Source organism: Papio anubis, chromosome 14, assembly GCF_008728515.1.
Source record: "Papio anubis isolate 15944 chromosome 14, Panubis1.0, whole genome shotgun sequence".
In the NCBI taxonomy this organism is placed as follows: domain Eukaryota; kingdom Metazoa; phylum Chordata; class Mammalia; order Primates; family Cercopithecidae; genus Papio; species Papio anubis.
Window position 1 is genome coordinate 43,527,339 of NC_044989.1, and position 27,912 is coordinate 43,555,250.

At 44.4% G+C, this 27,912-nt stretch overlaps 1 protein-coding gene across 8 annotated transcripts in view; it reads right to left on the bottom strand.

The window, feature by feature from the left end:
• The window catches only part of THADA (THADA armadillo repeat containing), a 359,588-nt gene that overhangs the window by 52,722 nt on the left and 278,954 nt on the right, over positions 1–27,912 (bottom strand). For 6 of the 8 annotated variants that reach the window (XM_021924785.2, XM_021924787.2, XM_021924786.2 and 3 more), the window contains 4 exons: positions 9,810–10,189; positions 9,079–9,197; positions 8,674–8,746; positions 3,445–3,598 (listed from right to left, as the gene is read on the bottom strand). In XM_021924785.2, coding sequence (XP_021780477.1) covers positions 3,445–3,598; positions 8,674–8,746; positions 9,079–9,197; positions 9,810–10,189 — 726 coding nt within the window. Of the gene's footprint in view, positions 1–3,203; positions 3,334–3,444; positions 3,599–4,431; positions 4,528–8,673; positions 8,747–9,078; positions 9,198–9,809; positions 10,190–27,912 lie in introns of those variants that run through there. The other 2 variants (XM_021924788.2, XM_003908568.5) reach the window with 2 other exon arrangements.

Consider the following 27,912-nt stretch of genomic DNA (forward strand, 5'->3'; position numbering starts at 1 on the left):
AGTCCAGGCTGAGGCGCTCTCAGATGGAGATGAGAAACTTATTGGGGACCGAAGTAAAGGTCACTATTGCTACGCTTTAGCAAAGAGACTGGTGGTATTTTGCCCCTGCCCTAGAGATCTGTGGAACTTTGAACTTGAGAGAGATCATTGAGGGTATCTGACAGAAAAAAACTGTAAGCAGCAAAGCATTCAAGATGTGACCTGGCTGTTTCTAAAAGTATATACTCATATGCATGAACAAAGAGATTATCTGACACTGGAACTTACATTTAAAAGGGAATCAGAACATAAAAGTCTGAAAAATTTGCAGCCTGGCCACGTGGTACAAAAGAAAAATCCATTTTCTGGGAAGAAATTCAAGCCTGCTGCAGAAATTTGCATAAGTAAAGAGGAGCCAAGGCCGGGTGCAGTGGCTCATGCCTATAATCCCAGCACCTTGGGAGGCCGAAATGGGTGGATTGCCTGAGGTCAGGAGTTCAACACCAGCCTGGCCAACGTGGTGAAACCTTGTTTCTACTAAAAATACAAAAATTAGCCAGGCATGGTGGTGGGCATCTGTAATCCCAGCTACTGAGGAGGCTGAGGCAGGAGAATCGCTCAAACCCAGGAAGCGGAGGTTACAGTGAGCCAAGATCGTGCCACTGCACTGCAGCCTGGGCAACAAGAGTGAAACTCCATCTCAAAAGAAAAAAAAAAAAAAAAAAGGAGCAGCCGAATGTTAACAGCCAAGATGACAGGGAAAATATCTCCAGGGCATTTCAGAGACCTTCATAGCAGCCCCTCCCATCAAAGGCCAGGAGGCCTAGGAGGAAAAAATGGTTTCTTAGGTCAGGCCCAGGGCCCAGCTGCTCTGTGCAGCCTTGGGACACGGCACCCTGAGTCCCAGCAGCTCTAGCTCCAGCTGTGGTTAAAAGGAGCCAAGGTACAGCTCGGGCCATTGCTTCAGAGGGTGCAAATCCCAAGCCTTGGTGGCTTCCATGTGGTGTTGGGCCTGTGGGTGTGCAAAAGGCAAGAGTTGAGGTTTGGGAACCTCTGCCTAAACTTCAGAGGGATGATGAAAACACTTGGATTTCCAGGCAGAAGTCTGCTGCAGGAGCAGAGCCCTCATGGAGAACCTCTATTAGGGCAACATAGAAGGGGAAATGTGGGGTTAGAGGCCCCACACAGAGTCCCCACTGGGGCACCACCTAGTGGAGCTGTGAGAAGAGAACCACCGTCCTCCAGACCCCAGAATGGTAGGTCCACTGACAGCTTGCACTGTGTGCCTAGAAAAGCTGCAGGCACTTAACACCATCCTGTGAAAGCAGATGCAGGGGCTGTACCCCTTAGAGCCACACGGGCAGAGCTGCACATGGCCTTTGGGAGCCCACCCCTTGCATCAGAATGCCCTGGATGTAAGACATGGAGTCAAAGGAATTTATCTTAAAGCTTTAAGATTTAATGACTGCCCTGCTGGGTTTTGAACTTGCATGGGGCATGCAGCCCCTGTGTTTTGGCCAATCTCTCCCATTTGGAATGGGAGCACTTACCCACCACCTGTACCCCCATTGTATCTTGGAAGTAACTAACTTGTTTTCGATTTTACAGGCTCATGGGTGGAAGGGACTTACCCTGTCTCAGATGAGTCTTTAGACTGTGTACTTTTGAGTTGATGCTGAAATGAGTTGAGACTGGAGGACTGTTGAAAAGGGATAATTGTATTTTGCAATGTGAGAAGGACAAGAGATTCAGGAGGGGCCTGGGGTGAAATGATATGGTCTGGATTGCCCAAATCTCATATCGAATTGGAGGTGGGGCCTGATGGGACGTGATTGGATCACGTAGGCAGATTTCCCCCTTGCTGTTCTCATGACAGTGAGTGAGTTCTTATGAGAGCTGATGGTTTTAAAGTGTGTGGCACTTATTCCTGCTCTCTCTCTCTTTCTCCTGCCAGCATGTGAAGAAGGTGTTTGCTTCCCTTTTACCTTCTGCCATAACTGTAAGTTTCCTGAGGCCTCGCAGCCATGCTTCCTGTTAAGACTATAGAACTGTGAGTCAATTAAACCTCTTTTCTTCATAAATTACCCAGTCTCAGGTAGTTTTTTTTTTTTTTTTTTTTTTTGAGATGGAGTTTTGCTCGTTGTCCGGACTGGAGTGCAATGGCACGGTCCTGGCTCACCGCAACCTCCGCCTCCCGGGTTCAAGCGATTCTCCTGCCTCAGTCTCCCAAGTAGCTGGGATTACAGGTACGTGCCACCATGCCCGGCTGATTTTTGTATTTTTAGTAGAGACGGGGTTTCTCCATGTCGGTCAGGCTGTTCTCAAACTCCCGACCTCAGGTGATCCACCTGCCTCAGCCTCCCAATGTGTTGGGATTACAGGTGTTAGCCACTGTGCCTGGCTCAGGTAGTTCTTTATAGCAGTGTGAGAACAGACTAATACAGATACCTTCAACTTAAAACAAAAATCATTGAATGCAACCAGCAGCCTATCCAGTTACTTTAGCCAGATGCCTAGAAGTCATTCTTGAATTTTCCTTTTATGTCAACCTCAATACCACCAAGTCCTGTTGATTCTACTTCCTAAATCTTTTGAGCCTGTTCTCTCTTCCTTGCTGTCAAAGCTTCACACTCACCCATTCATTTCTCACCTAGATTATTGCAATAGGCCTCCCGGAAGAAAGGACAGTTAGGCTGAGTCTTGAAAGACAAACAGAAGTCAGTCAAGCAGTGGTTTGTTTAATTTAGAGAACTGTTCCCTACTGATGACACATAGGGCCTGTGTTAGGGAGTGGTGGATAAGGCAGGAGGAGTGGGTTAGGGGACAGAACAGGAAGGGCCTTGTGAGCCGTGCTAAAGGGTGTTTAGGCTTTATACTGAAAGCAGTGGGAACCCACTCAAAGGTTTTAAACAGTAGACTGAAATTATCAGACTTGCATTTCAGAAAGATCTTTGTAGAAAAAAGTTTAGGGTAAGGCTGAAAAACAAGAGGCTGGTTTTTGTGTGTTGGTGGTCTGGGAGGAGTGGCCCATGCCTGTAATCCCAGCACTCTGGGACGCTGAGGTGGGTGGATCATCTGAGGTCAGGAGTTCGAGATCAGCCTGGCCAACATGGTGAAAACCCGTCTCTACTAAAAACGAAAAATTAGCTGGACATGGTGACGGACGCCTGTAATCCCAGCTACTCGGAAGACCAAAGCAGGAGAACTGCTTGAACCCAGGAGGTGTAGACTGCAGTGAGCCAAGATCATACCATTGCACTCCAGCCTGGGTGACAAGAGTGAAACTCCGTCTCAAAAAAAAAGAGTGTGTTCGTGAAAATGATAAGAGCATGAACTAAGATGGCAGGAATATATCTGAAAGACATAAAGGTAGGTTTCATGTTGCCATCTTTCACCTTCCCTTTTTTTAGGCAAGAGTATCTATTCATATTTTAAGTGAACAGACTTCCGTCTCAGCACACTTACCAAGAATAGGATGGGGGTTGGTGAGGAAAAGTGGTGCAGTACTGGTGAGGACTTCAACGACGGCCAGCCTCGACTCTGTAGGAAGATGGTCTTCACAGGACAAGATGACCAGCTGAACCCACTGCTTCAGCTCAGCAGCTATTAATTCCCTGTTCTAAAAGCACAAAATATACCTATCAGTTCAGAAGATGCAACAAGGGCTGACATGGAATTAGGGGTGACCTACACCAGACTGGGCCTGCAGATTAGCTCTTAGCTCAGTGGGAAGAAAGTTGTTTTTTAGTTGCTTTTCTATTCCAACTAGAGAGAAATATGCCCAAGGAAGAAAACCTGACTTGTCTTTCGGTAAGATGGAGTCACTATGACTAGACAGCAAGTTGTTTTAGTCTTTTTTTTTTTTTTTTTTTTTGAGACAAGATCTTGCTCTGTTGCCCAGGCTGGAGTACAGTGGTGCAATCTTGGTTCACTGCAACCTCCACCTCCTGGGTTAAAGTGATTCTCCTGTCTCAGCCTTCTAAGTAGCTGAGAGTACAGGTATGTGCCACCACACCTGGCTAATTTTTGTTAGACAGGGTTAAAATGAGACAGGGTTTCACCATGTTGGTCAGGCTGGTCTCAAACTCCTGGCCTCAAGTGATCCGCCCACTTTGGCCTCCCAAAGTGCTGGGATTACAGGCATGAGCCACTGCTCCCAGCCTTCCTTTAGTCTTTCTGGATGCAAATCAGATTATGAGAACACTGGCATACATTCGGTCTCGTAAAGACCAAATTTGTGGGGAAAGACTGTCCGGCAAATAATAACGTGTTGTCACCAATAACCAGATGCCCCTCCTATAGTAACGGAACCCCAGATTTTTGGCTGGGCCCATGGGCATCCAGCTAGAAACTACATGTCCCAGTCTCTCTTGCATTTGGGAGTAACAGGTGATTAAGTTCTGAAGACTGGGATGACACTAGAAGTAGTATCTGTGCACTTTCAAGTCATACCTTAATAAATGTCCATGATCTTTATTTCCTGGGTTTCCCCTTCCTGCTAGCTAAACAAGGACAAGATGGTGGAAGCTGGAGCAACCAGGTGGGGCCCTAAGATAGAAACTATGTGTTTAGGATAGAACAACAAAGTATGAGAACCTGGTGACTCAACACTGTCAAGCTACATTTGCTTTGGACTGCTTCTATCTGATTTAAGCCACAGTATTTATGAGTTTCTGTTAAAACATTTAAAGCAGAATCACAGGCCAGGCACAGTGGCTCACGGCTGTAATCGCAGCCGAGGCAGGTGGATCACCTGAGGTCAGGCGTTCAGGACCAGCCAGGCCAACATGGTGAAATCCTGTCTCCACTAATATACAAAAATTAGCTGGACATGGTGGCGCACGCCTGTAATCCCAGCTACTCAGGAGGCTGAGGCAGGGGAATTGCTTAAAGCCAGGAGGCGGAGGTTGCAGTGAGCCAAGATCACGCCACTGCACTCCAGCCTGGGAGACAGAATGAGACTCTATCTCTAAATAAATAACTAAAGCAGCATCTAACACTATTGTTTAAACAAAGCAGTGTTGTTTTTATTTTTTAGAAAACTAGATTATCAGTTTATTACAAAGGCTAAAAGATACAAATGAACAGCCAGATTAAGAGAAAGATACACAGGGAGAGGTCCGGAAGGATCCCAAGCACAGGACCTCCTTTCCCTATGGAGCTTTGGGGTGTGCCACCCTCCTGGCACTTGGGTGCATCCTGTTCACCACCCAGAAGCTCTATGAACTTTTCATTCTTCAGGGTTTTTAAGGAAGCTTCATTGCAACAGCATGATTGATTAACCATTGAATCAACTCAACCTTCAGCTCCTTGTTGTTTCTTTTTTTTTTTTTTTTTTTTTTTGAGACGGAGTCTCACAGGCTCTCCCAGGCTGAGTGTAGCGGGCGATCTCGCTCACTGCAAGCCCGGGCCCCGGTTCACGCCATTCTCCCGCCAGCCTCCGAGTAGCTGGGACTACAGGCCCGGCCACCACGCCTGCTGTTTTGTATTTTAGTAGAGACGGGTTTCTCACCATGTTAGCCAGGATGGCTCCCATCTCTGACCTCGGATCCACCCTTGCCTCGCCTCCCCAAAGTGCTGGGATTACAGGCTTGAGCCACCGCCCAGCCTCCTTTTGTTGTTTTTTGAGGCGGAGTCTCGGGCTTCTGTCGCCCAGGCTGGAGTGCAGTGGCCAGACCTCAGCTCACTGCAAGCTCCGCCTCCTGCTTACGCCATTTCCTGCCTCAGCTCTCCCCCGAAGTTGGACTACAGGCTTCCGGCCACCTCGCCTTCCTCGCCCGGCTAGTTTTTTGTATTTTTAGTAGAGACGGGGTTTCACCGTGTTAGCCAGGATGGTCTTGATCTCCTGACCTCGTGATCCACCCGTCTCGGCCTCCCAAAGTGCTGGGATTACAGGCTTGAGCCACCGCGCCCAGCCTGTTGTTTTTAATAGTAACAGTTTTACTGAGATACAGTTCACATACTGTAGAATTCAATCATTTAAAGTGGCCAATGCAGTGAACTCTGGTGTATTTACAGACATGTGCAATCACCATCACAGTCAATTTCAGAACATTTTCATCACCACAAAGAGAAACTCTGCACCCTTTAGCTATCACTTCCCTATCCTCCCATCTCCCCAGCCCTGAATAAGTACTGATCTACTTTCTGTCTCTATCAATTTGCCAATTCAGGACATTTCCTATAAATGGAAATTTCCTATAAATGGAATCAGATAATATGGCCAAATAATATTCCACTGTATGGATATACTACATTTTGCTTACTCATTCATCAGTTGATAAACATCTGGATTGTTTTCATCATTTAAACTCTGTTCTTTCATTTTCTAACAGGGACTGTTGTTCCACATGTACTTTACTTCTCCTATCAACTGAACCTCTTTAAACGTTCAAAATGTAACTAATGATTCCTTTGATCATCTATGGGCATCTATGCAACTAACATGATGCGTATTTTAGACCTTGAGGAAGATGCTAATTCCCAATGCACCAAGAAACTCATATTTCCCCAGGAGCTTCTTTTATCTATTTCTCTACAGTTCTGTTCATTTTTTTTTCTCCCTGGAAAATTCCCAATTTTCATTAAATATCACTTTATTCATGTACTGGACACAATAACTGGTTAAAAACAGCTTTGGATAAGAATAATGCCTTGGCAGTCTTGCTAGGCTGCCTGGTGACTTCTGTCTTAGAACTTGGTGTTTTTTTTTTTCTTTTTTTTGAGACGGAGTCTTGCTCTGTTGCCCAGGCTGGAGTGCAGTGAGATGATCTTGGCTAACTGTAACCTCCACCTCCTGAGTTCAAGCGATCCTCCTGCCTCAGCTTCCTGAGCAGCTGGGATTACAGGCGCATGCCACTACACCTGGCTAATTTTTGTAATTTTTGGTAGAGATGGGGTTTTGCCATGTTGGCCAGGCTGGTCTCAAACTACTGACCTCAAGGTGATCTGCCCACCTCAGCCTCCCAAAATGCTGGGATTACAGGTGTGAGCCACCGTGCCCGGATCTGGTGTTTTTTGTTTGTTTGTTTGTTTTGTTTATTTTTGAGACAGGGTCTTACTCTGTTGCTCAGGCTGGAGTGCAGTGGCATGATTTCAGATCACTGCAATCTCTGCCTCCCAGGTTCAAGCAATTCTGCCCAGCCTCCCGAGTAGCCAGGATTACAGGCACCCACAACCACGCCCATCTAATTTTTGTATTTCTTGGTAGAGATGGAGTTTCACTGTTGGTCAGGCTAGTCTCGAATTCCTGACCTTAGGTGATCTGCCTGTCTCGGCCTCCCAAAGTGCTAGGATTACAGGTGTGAGTCACCATGTCTGGCCATTTTTTTTTTTTTTCCCCTGGGCTATAGTTTTTAGCAAATCATCTCCATTCCTATACTCCCTCCACCCCACCTGACTTTTTTGGGGGCTTTTTTTAAATCTCCCTGGCTTGTGCTTGTTAATTCTTACCCTCAGTTTTATCTCTGCGCAGCCCCATGCTCTCTGAACTTCATGATCTCCTCTATGAAGTCTTCTTCAGCCTCTGAACTCTCGCTCCTTCCTCTGGGTTCCCATGGCCCTGGCACACCTTCCTACTAGAGCATGTAATGTAATTATCTAATGTTCTCTTTCTCTCATTAGACTATACCTCTAGTCTCTGTTCATCTTTGTATCTGCAGTACCTACACATCAGTGCTAGGTTTATTGTAAGGGCTCAGGGTACACAATGTTATGCCACCACCATCAGTGTGGCTGTGTGGAATCTGGATCTTCAGGTAATTTTCCTGTGGTATTGGTTGCCTTCTACTTGTGATTCTGTGATGGTGCTATGTTTCTTGTATGCACCTAAATGGCATGTATTTGTCTTAAGACATCTTCCCAGGAAGCTGTTTTTCTTACTTTAGTTCTACTTCACTACCAAAGGACATGTAAAACAGGTGGGGCGTATCTGGGCCTCTATCCAGAGCCAGCTGGGTCATGTTCTGGGGGGAATATTTAAGCCTTAGCAATGTATTTTCATACTTAGTTCACTAGGTTGCAATCCTAAATATTTTTGGAATTGACATGCTTATGCGTCTTTAAATAAAGAGTCCAGCTAGAGAAATGGGGGAAAACATAAGGGGTTTGGGCATATGTGTTTTGGGGGGAAGGTTCTGTTACCCCCATGAACTCTAATTTTAAAAATGCCTAAAACAGGCTGGACGCAGTGGCCCACATCTGTAATCCCAGCACTCTGGGAGGCTGAGGCAGGTGGATCACCTGAGGTCAGGAGTTCGAGACCAGCCTGGCCAACATGGTGAAACCCTGCCTCCACTAAAAATACAAAAAATTATCCGGGCGTGCTGGCACACGCCTGTAATCCCAGCTACTCAGAAGGCTGAGGCAGGAGAAGAATCGCTTGAACCCAGGAGGCAAAGATCGCAGTGAGCTGAGACTGTGCCACTGCACTCCAGCCTGGGCAACAACAGCAAAACTCCATCTCCAAAAAAAAAAAAAAAAAAAAAAACCAAGAGAAAAGAAAGGTGGCATCCAAAGAAGTCTTCTCAAGTTATACTCAAAATGAAAAACCAGCATGAACAATATTTTTGTAGATGTTACATATACATGTCACAGGGGTTCTGCCTGCTGAGACTGTTCACTTTTACTGACACCTTCTGAGTAAATGACAACACAAAACCCTAGGTCCCAGAACAAGATCAGAACTAGCCTTACCTCCACACATGTCTGCATGTGGTGAGAAATGACTTTGGAAGCAAGTCTCAGAGCTACACTCTGAATTTCAGATCTAGAAAAATAAACAAACAAAAAAACACAAAATTACAATCAGACGTATTTCATACACTGGCTTTCACAGATAGTCTGTAATCCATGCAGAGGTGAACACTGAAAATCTCTACTTCCTGGTTACAAAAATGCCTCCGGAAGCAATCACCTTGTTGTTATTAACGCAAATCGCTGACATCATTCTATTGCTTGAGTTTAGAACTCTTAGGCTGAGGCTTAGAATGAAACACAGGACCTGAGACCTGAGGCCAGGACTGTGTGCAAGTTCATTACATAATGACTGATGGGACCATACATCTTACCAAGGTTGTACAGGAGGTATTGGGGGCAAACCTTTCATTGGAAGCAACATCCATCGTCCAGATCAAGAACTCCTTTGGGGTCAGATGGACACAGTGCTCCGTCTGGGGAAGCCACTCACCAGGGTCCATACAGTGGAGAATTTTCAGTATCTGTGTAAGCCAAATCCACACACAAAAAAGAGAAATAAATACTCAGGGAAACGTCTCTAGAGGTTACATAATAATCAATTGTATCAACAAGAGGTCTACCTTTCAAAAGGCTCCCACTGACTTCTTATTTCCCCCATAACACATTTGGGAGACTGAGGCAGGGTGATGCAATGACTAACCAGACGGCCTCTAGTGACTTGGGATGGGAGCCAGATGCCTTGATTTCTAGGCCAGTGTCCTTTCCTTTTGATTATGCTTCCCAGGTGGCCATCTGCCCTCAAATAGCCATGTCAGCAAAGACTACCTCTAACACACTCTACAGTGAATTTTTAATAACCTGTTTCCTAAACATCCCAAAGTGGTTTGCTCTGTCTTTGGTTAATCTCTGCTATCAATATCCCTATCATCAAAAGCTTTTCTTGGTGCCCTTCTAGGTATGACGCCATGCCAACCACCATACAAAGAGAGTCCTTATCCACTGGATGCTGAATCTACTTCCTATTGCCCCTGTAGAGCCCAAACTCAATCTTGCCTTCATGATCCTACCATTCCAGTGGCTCACACAAGAATGTGGGGAATGGAAAGGGCCAGTCAGTACATTGGAGACTTTACCTTGCAGAAGCATTCTGGGTGATTTTCCTTCATGGCCAACAATAAGAACTTCTCTCCCATGTTGCACAGCAAGGGTGGCAGACCCTTCTCTCCAAGTCCAGAGGCTGCTGACAAGAACTTTTCCAAGAGGGCTTCCAGTGTCAGTGAGCGCACTTCAGGGAAGGCAGATTCTAACAGCTGAGAGAAAGAGATGGGGACATCCCTCTCCCGCTCTCCACTCTTGGCTGCTGCAGCCCACACTGCAGCAATGGTTAGTCTAGTGAGGCTCTCGAGGTACTGGGGCAGGCCTGGCGCCTTGAAGGCACAAGGGAATCCTGTTATCAGCTCTGATTCTGAGATAATCCCTCTGACTTCCTCCCAGAAGCCAAGACTCTCCAGAACTAAGAAGCAAAAAAAGCAAAGGGAAAGAGATAATCACTTTAATTTTCCACAAAAGGACATGACAGAATGAAGACTGAATCCACTGCGTGAGGCCATCAGATATCTCCCATAAGCAGATTTCAAACACTGTCATAAGTGAGTGGCCCTCGAAGGTTCAGACTTCTAGTCCGCAACAATTTCCATTTAGGTAATGTATAATTTTTCCAATAGGGGTACAAAGGAATTACTATTAGAAGATGCGTTCCTGGCACCCCTCCTCAACATTCAATAAATATGAACTCAGTGACCTCTTATCACTAAGCCTCCAAGCTGACCAAGAGTATAAACTTCCTTCAGGGGCTAAGCTTCCCTCTGTAACACCCCTTCCCAGAAGCTCTTGGTTGAACCCTACGGTACCCTGGAGCTCATGAGACAGCTTATTCCATTGTCAGTAGATCTAATTGTCAAAAAGTTCTTTTTGTGTTTTTACTCATTAGCCTAATGCTATATTTTGAGGCTCCCAATGACAGCTCTTTAGGCATTTGATTACAATTCTTGTGTCCCCTCTGTCTTCTCCAGATGAAACATTCCTAATTCCTTCCCCAAATGATGGGGTCACTGTCTCTCATTATTCTAGCTGCTTTCCTGTGGACATGCCTCACCCTCTCTTAAAGGATGGCCCATAGGCTGGATCACAAATCTCCTGCATGGTTTGACCCACAGGACTATTACTTTCCCTGTTCTGAACTGGAGTTGCATCACACTGTTGACTCATATGGAGCACAAAGTCAACTGAAACCACAGCCCTTCTTTTTTGACATGGTCTACTGATGGTGGTGAGTCATCTTTCTCCCACTTTGTACTCAGTACTTAGGCCAAGATGTGTTTTCTTTGTTTGTTTATTTTAAGCCCAAGTATATCCCTGTTAAATTTTAGCTTCCTGTTAAGTTTTATGGTCTGCCTTTCATTTGCCTAGATCTTTTCATATTCTCAGTTCTGATTAAAAAAATAAAAAAACCCAAAAACTTATTGCCTGCTTACTATGTGGTAGGAGCTAAATAAGATCACTGCCCTTAAGGAGTTTACAGTCAGTCTAGTTTGAGAAAGAGAAATGCATGAACACGTAATTCCAATATAGTGGTATAAATGATAACCCAAGTCTCAAAGAGGAAGAGAGGTGACAATGTGTTAGGACCACCAAAGGCAGGGGAACCAGCTGAGCAAAGGCTCAATGAAGGCGTGAAACAGAATGGACCATGTGAGGAATTACAGGCCATCCCATAACACTGGAGCATAAAATTAGAGGTGGGAAAGGGCAGGAGATGAGGCTAGGGAAGAAATGTGGCTAGAGTACAGAAAGCTTCCTAGACAATGTGAAGCAGCTAGTTCTGTATGCAAGGGAAAGCCACTGAGGGGTCAGTTTAAGCAATAAGGTCAGGGGCCCATTTTCACTGAAGTGCTCTTATTGTTGAGGGGGCAATATTAGAGGCAGGGAGACCAGTTACAACACTACTGCACTGTAGTCCAGGAGAGAAATAAATGACGAGGGCCTAAAGTTCAGAAGGAATCGGCAGAAGGTGGGTTTAAGAAACACTGAAGGGGCTGGGCGCGGTGGCTCAAGCCTGTAATCCCAGCACTTTGGGAGGCCGAGACGGGCGGATCACGAGGTCAGGAGATCGAGACCATCCTGGCTGACACGGTGAAACCCCGTCTCTACTAAAAAATACAAAAAAACTAGCCGGGCGAGGTGGCGGGCGCCTGTAGTCCCAGCTACTCGGGAGGCTGAGGCAGGAGAATGGCATGAACCCGGGAGGCGGAGCTTGCAGTGAGCCAAGATCACGCCACTGCACTCCAGCCTGGGCGGCAGAGCGAGACTCTGTCTCAAAAAAAAAAAAAAAACAAAAACACTGAAGGTCTGAAGCCAAGGTGATCATTTAAAAAGGCAGAAAAGAAAGAAAAAAAAAACTATGGAAGGGATAAAACTGGCAGGACTAGGGAATGAGGGTGTGGACTAGGGGAGGAGTCTTGGGTACCTCCCAGCACCCAGTTCTTCACACATGTTCATCATCTAATAGAAGTTGGGTAAACCAGCTGGGCCTGGTGGCTCATGCCTGTAATCCCAACGTTTTGGGAGCCCAAGGTGGGAGGATTGCTTGAGCCCAGGAGTTTGAGACCAGGCTGGACAACATTGTGAGAATCTATTTCTAAAAAAAATAAAAAGTCAGCTGGGTGGGAGATCACTTGAGCCCAGGAGGTCGAGGATGCAGTGAGCCATGATGCTGACACTGCACTCCAGCCTGGGCGACAAAGTGAGACCCTGTCTCAAAAACGCATACAAATACACAGGAATGCCTAAATGCCCACAATCAAATAATTACTAAAATTTATGTGGGTAAGGTGGAGGGCAGAGGCCTTCGGTGAGCAGGTTCCCTGCTGGCCCTTGCTTCAAACGCTCTTCGAGGATCTCACCAATTCATTAACTAGCCCTCTTTGGTTTGAGTCATACCTCAGTTATGAATCCTCTTAATTGTACCATTCTGTCCATCAAGTTTTATCTACAAGAACTCAGGACAGACTTCACCAAATGCCTTGCCAAAATTTAGATATTATCTTCACAGCATTCTCTGATAAACCCTGACAACTGTACCCAAGATGTTAACAAGTTTATCCTGGATTGGCTTACCAGACAGCATTTAAGTGATACGCATTTACAGCTAATAAAACACTATTTATATTTATCATCTCATTATAACTCAGAGAATTCTGCCAACTTCTAGAAAACTAACATAAACATAATGCAAATGTAAAACATTAAGGTAACAGAAAAATTTATTTGAAATTGAAAATTTGCATAGACTTGCAATAATTCGAGATTTAAAACTATACAATATTTATGTAACACATCAAATTGTTTCAAAGTCTGCCACAAGGCGCAAAACGGGGACTGGACTTGGGCTCCAATATGATGGGATCCCAGGGAGGCCATCATCTGGGGTTGCAGACAAACCTCCTTTTTTTTTTTTTGAGACAGAGTCTCACTCTGTCGTCCAGGCAGGGCGCCAGTGGTGCATCTCGCTCACTGCAATCTCCCCACCTCCAGGGTTCAAGCCATTCTCCTGGGCCTCAGCCTCCTGGAGTAGCTGGGATTACAGGCTGCTACCATGCCTGGCTAATTTTTGTATTTTAGTAGACAGGTTTTACATGCTGGACAGGCTGGCCCCCAACTCCTGACCTTGTGATCCGGCTCACCAGCCTCCCCAAAATGTGCTGGGATTACAGGCGTGGAGCCACCATGACTGGCCACACCTCTACTCTCTTTTTTACCTATTTATTATTATTATACTTTTAAGTTGTAGGGTACATGTGCATAACATGCAGGTTTGTTACATATGTATACTTGTGCCATGTTAGTCTGCTGCTGCACCCATCAACTCTGCCATTTACATCAGGTATAACTCCTAATGCAATCCCTCTCCCCCTCCCCATGATAGGCCCCCGTGTGTGATGTTCCCCTTCCTGGAGTCCAAGTGATCTCAAGGTTCAGTTCCCACCTATGAGTGAGAACATGTGTTTGGTTTTTCTGTTCTAGATAGTTTGCTAAGAATGATGGTTTCCCAGCTGCATCCATGTCCCTACAAAGGACGCAAACTCATCCTTTTTTATGGCTGCATAGTATTCCATGGTGTATATGTGCCACATTTTCTAACCAATCTGTCACTGGATGGACATTTGGGTTGATTCCAAGTCTTTGCTATTATGTGAATAGTGCTGCAATAAACACGCAGCATGTGTCTTTAGAGCACATAATTTATAATCCTTTTTGGGTATATCCCCAGTAATGGGATGGTTGGCCATATGGTACATCTAGTTCTAGATCCTTGAGGAATCAGCCATACTGTTTTCCTATAATGGTTGAACTAGTTTACAATCCCACCAACAGTGTAAAAGTGCCCTTATTTCTCCACATCCTCTCCAGCACCTGTTGTTTCCTGACTTTAATGATCGCCATTCTAACTGGTGTGAGATGGTATCTCATTGTGTCTTTGATTTGCATTTCTCTGATGGCCAGTGATGATGAGCATTTTCGCTATATGTCTGTTGGCTGTATGAATGTCCTCTTTGAGAAATGTCTGTTCATATCCTTTGCCCACTTTTGATGGGTTGTTTGTTTTTTTTCTCTTGTAAATTTGTTGGAGTTCTTTGTAGGTTCTTGGATATTAGCTCCTTTATCAGATGAGTAGATTGCAAAAATTTTCTCCCATCTTGTGTTTGCCTCAGCCTGGCTCTGACAGGCTTCTTTGCAGTCTTTTGGGGTTTTGTCTGATCCCACTCTAATACCTCTAGGCTTTGCCACGCTGAGCTTTTGGCACGGAGCAGTGCCTGCCTCAGCTCATGTCCCTGAGGCCTGTTCACCAGTTTCTCCTGCATTTTATGGCATGCCCAACATTCAGCTCCTTAGTATCCATCTCCGAACTAATTTCAGAGGAGCAAGTGCGATCCTGCTCAGCTTACTGAGGCTCAGCCAATTTTCCCAGCACCATTTATTAAATAGGAATCCTTTTCCCCATTTCTTGTTTTTTCCTCAGGTTTGTCAAAGATCAGATGGCTGTAGATGTGGCATTATTTCTGAGGACTCTGCTTTTATTCCATTGGTTCATATCTCTTGTTTTGGTACCAAAAAATTATGCTGTTTGGTTAATGTGCCCTTGTGGTAGTATAGTTGGAAGTCAGGCAGCTGCGATTCTGTGCTTTCACTTCTTTTGACTTAGATTGTCTTGGAGATGCGGCTCTTTTTGGTTCCATATGAACTTTTAAAGCAGTTTTTTCCAATTCTGTGAAGAAACTCATTACTTGATGGGGATGGCATTGAATCTATAAATTACCTTGGGCAGTATGGCCATTTTCACGATATTGATTCTTCCTATCCATGAGCATGGTATGTCTTTCCATTTGTTTGTGTCCTCTTTGATTTCACTGAGCAGTGGTTTGTAGTTCTCCCTGAAGTTAGGTCCTTACATCCCTGTGTTGACTCCTAGGCATTTGATTCTCTCTTTGAAGCAATTGTGAATGGAAGTTCATTCATGATTTGGCTCTCTGTGTTTGTCTGTTATTATGTATGTGAATGCTTGTGATTTTTGCACATTACCTTGTATCCTGATGGTTGAAGTTGCTTATCAGCCATGAGATTTTAAGGCTGAGACAATGGGGTTTTCTAAATATACAATCATGTCATCTGCAAACAGGGACAATTAATTCTTTCCTTCCTAACTGAATACCCCTGATTTCTTTCTCTGCCTAATTGCCCTAGCCAGAACTTCCCAACACTATGTTGAATAGGAGTGGTGAGAGAGAGGGCATCCCTGTCTTGTGCCAGTTTTCAAAGGGAATTTTTCCAGTTTTTGCCCATTCAGTATGATATTGGCTGTGGGTTTGTCATAAATAGCTCTTATTATTTTGAGGTACGCTCCACTATCACCTAATTTATTGAGCTGCTTTTAGCATGAAGGGCTGTTGAATTTGTCAAAAGCCTTTCTGCATCTATTGAGATAATCATGTGGTTCTTGTCTCTTTGGTTCTGTTTATATGCTGACATGTTTATTGATTTGTGAATGTTGAACCAGCCTTGCATCCCAGGGCCAGCCCACTGATCATGGTGGATAAGCTTTTTGATGTGTTGCTGAACTGGGTTTGCCAGTATTTCATTGAGGATTTTGCATCAATGTTCATCAGGGACATTGGTCTAAAATTTTTGTTGGCTGTGTCTCTGCCAGTAGCTTTGGTATCAGGATGATGTTGGCCCCATAAAATGAGTTAGGGATGATTCTTTTCTATTGATTGGAATAGTTTCAGAAGGAATGGTACCAACTCCTCCTCTTATACCTCTGGTAGAATTCAGCTGTGAATCCATCTGGTCCTGGACTTTTTTGGTTGGTAGGCTAATATTGCCTCAATTTCAGAGCCTACTATTGGTCTATTCAGGATTCAATCCTCTTTCCTTGGTTTTAGCTCCTAAAGTAAGTGTCCAGGGAAATTATCCATTTCTTCTAGGTTTTCCAGTTTATTTATGAGGTGTTTTCGAGGTATTCTGATGGTAGTTTTGTATTTCTCTAGGGGTCGTGGTGGTGATATCCCCCCCTTTATTTTCATTTTTAATTAAGGCCGATTTGATTCTTCTTTTCTCTTTTCTTTTCTTTTTATTAGTCTTTATGGTCTGTCAATTTGTGTTAGATCTTTTTTCTAAAAACCAACTCCTCTGATTCATTGATTTTTTGAGGGTTTTTTAGTTCTATCTCCTTTCCAGTTCTGCTCTGATCTTAGTTATTTCTTTATTCCTCTGCTAGCTTTGAATGTGTTTGTTCTTGTTTCTAGTTCTTGAATTCAGTATGTTAGAGTGTCAATTTTGATCTTTTCCTGCTTCTCTCTTTGTGGGCATTTAGTTATAAATTTCCCTCTGCACACTGCTTAAATGTGTCCTAGAGACTGGTATGTTGTATCTTGTTCTCAGCTTGGTTTCAAAGAACATCTTTCTGCCTTCATTTCAAGTATATGTACCCAGTAGTCATTCAGAGCAGGTTGTTCTGTGCTTCCATGTAGCTGGAGCCGGGTTTTGATTGAGTTTCTTGAAGTCCTGAGTTCTAGTTTCTGATTGCACTGTGGTCTGAGAGACAGTTTGTTATAATTTGCTCTTTGTACATTTGCTGAGGAGTGTTTACTTCCAATTATATGGTCAATTTTGGGAGGTACTGCATGGTGCTGAGAAGAATGTATATTCTGTTGATTTGGGGTGGAGAGTTCTATAGATGTTCATTAGGTCTGTTTGCTGCAGAGATGAGTTCAATTCTGGACATCCTTGTTAACTTTCTGTCTCGCTGATCTGTCTAATGTTGACAGTGTGGAGGTTGAAGTCTCCCATTATTATTGTATGGGAGTCTAAGTCTCTTTGTAAGTCTCTAAGGACTTGTTTATGAATCTGGGTGCTCCTGTATTGGGTGCATATATATTTATAGGATAGTTAGCTCTTCCTGTTGAATTGATCCCTGACCATTATGTAATGGCCTTCTTTGTCTCTTTTGATCTTTGATGGTTTAAAGTCTGTTTTGGCTCAGAGACTAGATTGCAACCCCTGCTTTTTTGTTCTCCATTTGCTTGGTAAATCTTCCTCCATCCCTTTTATTTTGAGCCTATGTATGTCTCTGCGCAGTGAGATGGGTCTCCTGAATACAGCAGACTGATGGGTCTTGACTCTTTACCCAGTTTTCCAGTCTGTGTCTTTTCATTGAGCATTTAGTCCATTTACATTTAAGGTTAAGATTGTTGCTATGTGTGAACTTGATCCTGCCATTATGATATTAACTGGTTATTTTGCTCAAGTTAGTTGATGCAGTTTCTTCCTAGCCCTCGGGACATGGTCTCTACATTTGGCATGTTTTTGCAAATGGCTGGTGCACCGGGCTGTCTTTTCCATGTTGAGTGCTTCCTTCAGGGTCTCTTTGTAAGGCAGGCCTAGTGGTGACAAAATCTCAAGCATTTTGCTTATCTGTAAAGGATTTTATTTGTCCTTCACTTCATGAAACTTAGTTTGGCTGGATATAAATTTGGGTTTAAAATTTTTTCTTTTAAGAATGTTGAATATTGGCCCCCACTCTCTTGGCTTGTAGAGTTTCTGCCGAGAGATCTGCTGTGAGTCTGATGGGCTTCCTTTGTGGGTAACCCGACCTTCTCTGGCTGCCCTAAGATTTTCCTTCATTTCCAACTTTGGTGACCTGGCAATTATAAAATCTTGAGTTGCTCTTCTCGAGGAGTATCTTTTATGCTCTCTCTGTATTTCCTCCTGGATTTGAATGTTGGCCTGCCCTACTAGGTTAAAGTTCTCCTGATGATATCCTGAAGAGGTTTTCCAACTTATTCCATTTTCCCCTCACTTCAGGCACCCTAATCAGACGGAGATTTGGTCTTTACATAATCCCATACTTTTGCAGGCTTTGTTCATTTCTTTTTCTTTCTTTTTTCTTTGGTTTCTCCTTTCTCTCTCAGCTTCATTTCATTCATTTGATCCTCAATCGCTGATACTCTTTTCTTCCAGTTGATCGAGTCGGCCGAAGCTTGTGCATTTGCTCGGTGTATTTCTCGCAGGTCATGGTTTTTGCATCTCTTTCATTTCGCTTTTATGACCTTTCTTGCATTAATTAGTCTAGGCCGTCAAGTTCTCTAATTTTTCTTTTCAAGATTTTAGTTTCTTTGCGCTTGCAATGTAATTCTCCTTAGCTCTAAGAAATTTGATGGACTTGAAGCCTTCTTCTCTCAACTGCCAAAGCTTCTCATTTCCCCGTCCAGCTTTGATCCTACAGCATGCATGAGCTGCCTCCTTGTCGGGGAGATGTGCTCTTATTTTGAATTTCCAGCTTTTCTGCCCTGCTTTTCCCATCTTGTGGTTTCCATTCGCCTCTGGTCTTTGATGATGGTGATGTAATTGATGGGGTTTTTGGTGTAGGTGTCCTTCCTGTTTGATATAGCTTTTCCTCTTCTAACAGTCAGGACCCCTCAGCTGTAGGTCTGTTGGAGATTGCTTGAGTCCACCTCCAGACCCTGTTTGCCTGCACAGCAGAGGCTGCAGAAGATAATATTTCTGAACAGCAGTGTACCTGTCTGATTCTTTTTAAGCTTTGGAAGCTTCCTCTCAGGGGTATACTCCACCCTGTGAGGTGTGGGGTGTCAGATCGTTCCCTAGTGGGGAGGTTTCTGGTTAGGCTACTCAGGGTCAGGGACCCACTTGAGCAGGCAGTCTGTCCGCTCTCAGATCTCAGCCTCCTGTTGGGAGATCCACTGCTCTTCAAAGCTGTCAGACAGAGTCGCTTTATGCCTGCAGAGTTTTCTGCTGCTTTGTTGTTGTTATTGTTGTTGTGTAGCTGTGCCCTGTCCCCAGAGGTGGGAGAGTCTACAGAGACAGGCAGGTTTCTTGAGCTGCTGTGAGCCACTCCACCCAGTTGAGCTCCCCAGCAGCTTTGTTTACCTACTTGCCTCAGCACATGGTTTCTCCCCAGCCTCATAATTGCTGCCTTGTCGTAGATCACAGGACTGCTGTGCTAGCAATGAGGGAGGCCCGGGTGGGCTGGGACCCTCCCCGCCAGGTGTGGGATATGATCTCCTGGTGTGCCTGTTTGCTTAAAGCTAACATTGGGGTGGGAGTTACCCTCGATTTTCCAGTGTTGTGTGTCTCAGTTCTGGCTAGGAAAAGGGATTCCTTCCCCTTGCGCTTCCCAGGTGAGGGGCGACAAGCCTCGGCCTAAGCTTCAGCTCAAGCACGGGCTGCAGCAGCTGACCAGCACAGATCGTCCGCACTTCAGTGATAAAACCCAGCAATTTCAAAGAAACCTCTTGCAAATCACCGGTTCTGTGTCGCTGGCGCCAGAGTTGAGACTGAGCTGTTCCTATTCGGCCATCTTGTTCACTCCGTACAGCTGACTTCCCACACCTCTGTACTCTTTAACTCAGACATTGCAGAATTCCCAGCTCACAAGGAGGCACCTTTTTATTTTTAAATTTTTTTGAGACAGAATCTCCCTCTGTCACCCAGGCTGGAGCACAGTGGCACAATCTTGGCTCACTGCAACCTTGGCCTCCCCGGTTCAAGTGATTCTCCTGCCTCAGCCTCCAGAGTAGCTGGAAATACAGGCATGCGCCACCACACCCGGCTAATTTTTGTATTTTTAGTAGAGACAGGGTTTAACCATGTTGCCCAGGCTGGTCTCAAACTCCTGACCTCAAATAATCCACCCACCTTGGCCTCCCGAAGTGCTGGGATTACAGGTGTGAGCCACTGAGCCCAGCCAGGCAGGCATCTTTATAAAGCAGTGAGGGAAACCCTGGGCAGTTGGGATCTTCAACCTCTGTGTCATCTCTGTTTCAGTGTCTAAAAACCGAATCTCATAATAATTTAATAATAAGAAGAGCACAGTACTATCGTCTCCAGGTACCATTTCCCTATCCTTCCTACCCACTGCTGCTAGAGGACAACATTATATTCAAAAGGAATTTCATTTGTTTGGCACAGTCAGAAATACGGCTCAGAAATCTGCTCTTAAAATTATAATTAACAACAGGAAGAACTATCTGGGTTGTTCTAGATATAGTCCAGGCTGAGTGTAAGTGTAGTCTGCTGGACTTGAGAGGTGGACACCCAGACCCACTTGCCTGGTCTGGGGCCTTAAGAAGGGATGATATCACCAGGAAGCCAGGGAATGAAGGCACTACCCAAAAGAAGGAGGAGATGGGGAGCAAGCACGCTGATGAGGTGAATGAACGGAGACATTCCTTAGGGACTTCTTGACCTACACTGCCTGTGACTTCAGTATTAACTTTGTAAGTATTTCCTAAACATATACAGGTTGAGCATCTCTAATCTGAAAATCTGAAATCTAAAATGCTCTAAGATCAGAAACTTTTTACGTGTTGACATGGTGCCACAAGTGGAAAATTCCGCATCTGACCTAATACAGTCAACACACAGATGCAGTTTATTCAGTGTCCCCAAGGGAAAAATAAAATCACCTTCCAGTTATATGTATAAGGTATGTATGAAACATAAATGAATTTTGTGTTTAGATTTGGGTTCTATCCCCAAGGTATCTCATTATATATGCAAATATTTAAAAAAAAAAAACAAACCCAAACCTGAAATCTGAAACATGTCGGGTCCCAAGCATTTTGCGTAAAGGATGCTTAACTGTATTAGGTACTTGGGAGATGCAGAGATGGAGAGCTGAGAAAGAAAAAGATCTGCTTCAAAGAGCTTTAAGACCAATGGAAGGACAAAGAACAAGTACACAATAATAACTATAAAAATCCGGCTGGGCGCAGTGCCTCACGCCTGTAATCCCAGCACTTTGGGAGCCTGAGGCGGGCAGATCACCTGAGGTCAGGAGTTTGAGACCAATCTGACCAACATGGTAAAACCCCATCTCTACTAAAAAAATAAAAAAATTAGCTGGGCGTGATGGCAGGCACCTATAATCCCAGCTACTCAGGAGGCTGAGGCAGGAGAATCGCTTGAACCCAAAAGGTGGAGTTTGCAGTGAGCCAAGATATGGCCACTGCACTCCAGCCTGAGCAATAGAAGAGACTCTGTCTCAAAAACACCACCACCAACAAAAACCTATAAAAATCACAAAATGTTTAGTGTCCTAAAATTGTTATTAATAAAAGCTGAAATTTGGGCTGGGCGCGGTGGCTCACGCCTATAATCCCAGCACTTTGGGAGGCCAAGGTGGGCAGATCACCCAAGGTCAGGAGCTTGAGACCAGCCTGACCAACATGGCGAAACCCCATCTCTACTAAAAATACAACAATTAGCCAGGTATGGTGGTGCATGCCTGTAATCCCAGCTACTCGGGAGGCTGAGGCAGGAGAATTGCTTGAACCTGTGAGGCGGAGGTAGCAGTGAGCCGAGATTGTGCCACTGTACTACAGCCTATACAACAAGAGCAAAACTGTCTCAAGAAAAAAAAAATGCTGACATTTGTTGAGTATTTATGTGTCATGTACTGTTATGTAATTATAACATATTACATACCCATGATTTAATGCTATGAATAAAAATTACTTCTATTTTATTTATTTTTTTGAGACAGAGTCTCTGTCACCCAGGCTGGAGTGCAGTGGCACCATCTCGGCTCACTGCAGCCTCTGCCTCCCAGGTTCAAGCAATTCTCCTGCCTCAGCCTCCCAAAGTGTTGGGATTACAGGCGTGAGCCACTGTGCCCGGCCAAAAATTACTTTAAGAATTTATACTTGTTGATATTATTCGGAGCACCTAGACAAGTATTAACTCATTAATGAGGTAGGCTCTATTATTACTATTATCATTCCCATTTTACAGATGAGGAAACAGAGAGGTTACTTGCTCAAGGTCACTAAGGAAAAGCTAGGTAAAGAGAAAACATACTAAAGCCATACGAAAGACCAAAATGAATGTGATGGCACTGATATTCTACTGGAAGAAATGGAAAATGGGCTTTCAAGAGGGAACACAATTTAAGGTGGGCCCTGAGGTTGCACAGGTGCCTCACTGGGAGAGGAGAGGAAAGGGCAAAAGTGCCAGGGAGAGTTAGGAGAGAACAGGCACAAAGAGACCTTTAAATAAGTTTGCTGAATTAATGTGTCAACAGAGGAGCACCAGGAGAGGCTAGATCTAGAGCCCAAAGGGAGACAATTATCAAGTGATACTCATTTAGGCACTTTCTCCAAACTGCTGCTTGGAAAAAATATTCTGTTTGTGCAGCAACTCTGACTCAAGGAGATGCCCTGAAGGGCTTGTGAAACCACGAACTGCTACCTCGACCTCACCCCAGAGTTTCTGATTCTGGAGGTCCTGGGATGGGGCTGATGATTTGCATTTTCAACAAGCTCACAGGTGAAGCTGCTGCTGCTGATCCAGGTATTTGAAACACCACTGCCCTCAAGTGAAGGTAATGACTAAGGATATTAAAACCACACATGCCTGAATCCCACTCTTGTAGATTCTGATTCAGTTGGTTTCAAATTGGGCGCAGACAGCTGTAATCTTAAGAACTGGAAGGTAATTCTGCTCTGCACCCCAGCTGAGAACCACACTCCTCAGGGCCAAATTTCACGCGGGCTGGCAGGGTTTATGGGTGGGTAGGGCGCTGGAGTTCCAAGCAGAGCATGGCTGATTCCAGTGCAGGACTTCACAGTAGTGAAGAACTAGAAAATTCACCATGCCCCAATTTCTCTTTCAAATAAAAACACCAAAGGAGAGAAAATAACCAAGAATTCAAAAGAATGGATCCGCACTATAAATGTTCCTGGCAGGCAGGCCGGCCACCTGGCCAGACCTTCAGCAATGTAAACACTGGCTCGCTATGTGCAGGTTCTGCTCTAGGTCTAGATGTAGAAGTGAATTAGACCCAGCTTTGCTCTCATGGAGCTCCAACTGGGTGGGGACCACAGGAACCACATTCCCCTATTCCATCTCAGTACCCAGAGTGAGAGGGTCTCTAGGTGGAACAGAAGGTTGGAGGCAGGAATGTCCAATACTTCAGCATAAGCTACTGCAGCAACTAACAAAGAAATGCTGCTTTTCTCTTACACAGTGGTTCTCAGCCCAGGAAGCCACTACATTCATCTGAGAGCTTTAGAAAAATACTTATGTCAGGGGACACTTGACCACATCTCTGGGGTGAGATCTGGCAGTCTAATTTTAAAGTGACCTAGGTACAGCAGGGATTGACGGCTACTGTTTCAGTGGTAAAGTCTGTTTCCCACTGCAGGGAGAGTTCATCAAAGGGTTTTCACAACCAAGACTTTTCCCTGGTGCAACAACATTTGTGTCCTGCCATAAAGAGTCTAGATGAACATGTGGTACTTATTTTCATTTCTATGAGTGCCCTTCGTTGTAGGACACAAATAACTGAAGTTAGATCCAGTCTGAAGTTTAGCAGCCTTCTTCTTTAGCAGACTGTTAATTTTTCAACCTTCTTTGCCTTTTTATTAAAAAAAAAAAAAAAGAAAAGAGACGGTTTATTACAAGCTGGTCTCGAACTCCTCGGCTCAAGTGATCCTCCCACATCTGTCTCCTGAGTACCTGGGACTACAGGTGCATGCCACCACACCCATCTGAAATCTTACCTTTTCTACTTGCAGCCTCAACTTTGATTGATTTGGGTTTCTTCTTTGTTGGAAAGTCCAAATGTTTGAGTGAAAGAATGAAGTTTCTGTTTTAATGGCCCCATCATATTTTTCCTAAGTTAGAGTGATTTTTTTCTAACTCTTCCTGGCTGGAGCTTTTTTCAGCCCTCCTTGTTTGGAAAGTCTTTGCACTTTCCCACCAGTGCCGTCATCTCAGCCACTCAAGTATGTGTGACTGATTCTTGCATCCAATTTGATTTCATTTTTGGAATTAACTTTTTTTTTTTTCACTCTTCGGAGCAAGTATATTTCTGGCCTTCAAGGGAATGGCTGAATGGCTGGATTCACATGGAAGGACAATACCTCCTACTGTGCCATGTCCTGGTTCCCTGGAGAAGTAATTCCTAAAGAAATGTCACAATGTGGCAGACTGGTGTAAGTTGCCAGCTTATATTTTGCAAAGGATGTTAAAAACCTACTATTATCATTTCATGAAACAAAGTCTCTTATGCTCCAAAAGGGAAAAAACCATAGTGTCATCATAAAAGATAATTTAAAGAAATTTGTTTTTAAGAAAAAGATGTAGCCAGGCATTGTGGCATGCACCTGTAGTTCCAGCTAGCTGGGAGGCTGAGGGAGGAGGACTGCTTGAGCCCAGGAGTTTGAAGCTACAATGTGCTATCAGCACACCTGTGAATAGCCATTGCACTTCAGCCTGGGTAACGTAGTGAGACCCCATCTCTAAAAACTAAAAACTAAGGAAAAAAAAAAAGAGACAAATTTGCTATAGTATCATTTTGCTATAGTTTCCTTGTGCCATGGGCTGGTGAAATCACCAGGAAGCAGCACTAGTGAATTACAGCTTTGAAGAAGTTGATAAAAGCTTCTCGAGGCTAGTCTGTTTGGATGGCATAACTATTAGGAACCTCTGTTCTCAGGAACAAACTGAAGGAACTTTGCAGAGTCCTTCATGGCACTAAGGAGTGTCTTGCATGAAGAAGTATGGTGGCCCACTCACACAATTCCTTTGGTAATATCACATGTGTTATCTTAGTAGTTTTTGGTTCTTTGTTAGGTTGGAGATTCCAGTGTAATGTCTGCAACCTAACAGTCACTGTGAAAGTTAACTTTAGATATCAAAACTGCCACTCCCTAACTAACCAAGGGAGAGTGCTAATTCAACAGGCTGCTGAAAGAGGATTTAACAGTAGCACAGACCTTGAGCAGGGATGGCATCATACTTAGCATGTTCTGTTCTATTATTTAGGGCAGTATGTCTCCTCCCAAGAGGAGAAGCATAACCCCAAAGGGAAGGCCTGTGGGCCATTCACCTTTGCTCTTCTGAGCTATTCATATAGGTTTGTTAAATTTTAAAAAAATCAATATAATTTTTCAAAGATGCACGTTAATCTAAATAGCTTTAGCAAGGGCATTCTGAAAAAAAAAAAAAGTAAACAATATTACCACATAATTATGGATACAGTGAAGTTACACCATAACAGCATTTAATTTAGGTGAATTTAACTTTAGGTGTGGCCAGGGGTGGGGAGGAATAATAATTAGAGAGGGCAGTTTCCCCTGGCATTCCAATCAGTGATCAATGTCCCATGTAGGGTTGCTGTACTGTTACCTCAGACCAGCGGTTCTCAAACTTTAGCTGCTCACCCCGAGTTTCTAATTCAGTAAGTCTGGGGCAGGGTCACCCAAAAGTTACATTTCCTAATTAAATTTCCAGATAATGCTGATGCTGCTGGTGCAGGGACTGCACTTTCTTTTTTTTTTTTTTGAGACGGAGTCTCGTTCTGTCGCCCAGGCTGGAGTGCAGTGGCGCAATCTCAGCTCACTGCAATCTCCGCCTCCCAGGTTCACGCCATTCTCCTGGCTCAGCCTCCGGAGTAGCTGGGACTACAGGCGCCCGCCACCACGCCTGGCTAATTTTTTGTATTTTTTAAATAGAGACGGGGTTTCACCGTGTTAGCCAGGATGGTCTCGATCTCCTGACCTCGTGATCCGCCCGTCTCGGCCTCCCAAAGTGCTGGGATTACAGGCTTGAGCCACCGCGCCAGGCCAGGGACTGCACTTTCAGGGCCTCCACCTCAGACCATCTGAGATCATCCGTGCTTTCCATAGTGCAAACATCTTGCTATGCATTGAATGTGTGTAATTCAAGTGTTTAATGGTATTTGTTTTTGTACACCATGGCCCTTCATCATAAGTCAACCCCTTCATCTAGTATTCAACCAAAGAGCTCCTGCATATTATACAGTTCCTGGCCTTCTGATTGTCTTGTGCCAAAATAAAAAGGGCAAGAAAGAAAAAATGTAAGGCCCAGAATGACAACATTTTCTTGGTCCCAGCAAAGACGGCTATGGGGGAGGCAAAGTCCCAGTAATCAGACACAACTTGTTCTATTTAGAAGCAGCAGTCAGTATCCGTGAAGGCAGAAAGATCCTCCTCAGGACTGAAAAGACCAACCCAACAACAAAAAAATGGTTTCACTACTACAAAGTGTCACTTATAAGGATACTGTGCAAATGGCAGTGATACTGGTTGTGCCACCATGGAAGGTCATCTGCCACTAAGTCTCAGAAGATTCCTCATTCTGTCTGAACTTGCACATGTTGCTCCCTCTGCCTCAAAGGAATGAATGAATGAACAAACGAGTGAATTTCTCCTTTGCAGACATAATTGTTCTAAAGTTTTCTCTATCTTCTCCTTTCTCTCCCAGTATCTCCAACCTCCTTTAAAAAATAGCAGATGAAAAAATACAGAGCAGGCTTCATTTTTTTTGAGATGGAGTCTCACTCTGTTGCTCAGGCTGGAGTGCAGTGGCACAATCTTGGCTCACTGCAACCTCTGCCTTTCGGGTTCAAGTGAGTCTCCTGCCTCAGCCTCCCGAGTAGTCGGGATTACAGGCGCCAGCCATCAAGCCGGGCTAATTATTGTATTTTTAGTAGAGACAGGGTTTCGCCATGTTGGCCAGGCTGGTCTCGAACTCCTGATCTCAAGTGATCCGCCCACCTCAGCCTCCCAAAGTGCTGGGATTACAGGCATTAGCCACTGTGCCTGGCCCAGACTTCACTTTCAATGCATAGGGAGACAGCCTGCTTTTTCTATTTCAAAGAATTGTAGCGTTGGTCAGAGCTCTGTAATCAGATCCAACAAAAGTTTTTATCTGAAATGGTGGATAAACTGGTTCTAAAAATAATCACACATGATAATTTGTACACTCTTAATGTCGATGTCCTGTTATGCAATTTCTCAGTTAAAAAAATTATATTTTTAGAGAAAAGGAAACCATAGGAACAACAACAACAAAATAAAATGACTTAATAAATCTTGGCTTCTCCTTATCAAAGGGAAATTCCACTTTTCCATTTAATCCTTGACCCGCCCAGTAAACTGTAATCCTGACCTCAGGGGCTCTTCCAGTTACAAACATGTTGAATGACCTGGTGGAGGGATTTGGAAACTAACTTTGTCTCACCCTGAACTAGTACTGGTTGTTTATTTCTTGCCCAGGTTTGTTGCTGGTTCTCTGAACCCCATCATCTCTGCTTACACAGGTGCGGCCCCCATCACACACACTCCTTGGAAAACATCCCTACTTTCCCTTGTCCCGGCATATTCTCAAAGGCATGTATTTTTCAAGTGTAGGATTCCCAATCGGCTGCTGAGGAAGGAGGATGTGCTTCCGACGATACTCTGAAGACTATCCTGGTAGCCCATAAAATCAAAACACATCCTCTCTGGCTTGGGAGACAGCAGAGCCAGAAGAGCTCAAAGGATCTGGGTAGGCTAAAGATGAGCTCACCAGGCCCTGGGTGGGACCCACAGCTTTTACTATTGCCTCCACCCACCATCCCATCTCAGTCTTTGCCCAACACAGAGAGGAAGTCCAGAACTACTGTGGATAAACACATGACAACTCAAAGACACAAACATAGTTAATTCTAAGCATACACTACTTCTGGTTTCCTTTCCTCTTTTCTTTCTCCTTTCTCCTTTTCCCTTTCCTTTCCTTTCCCGTCCCTCCTTCCCTTCTCTCTCTGTCTCTCTCTCAATCTTTCTCTTTTTGAGACAGGGTCTTACTCTTGTT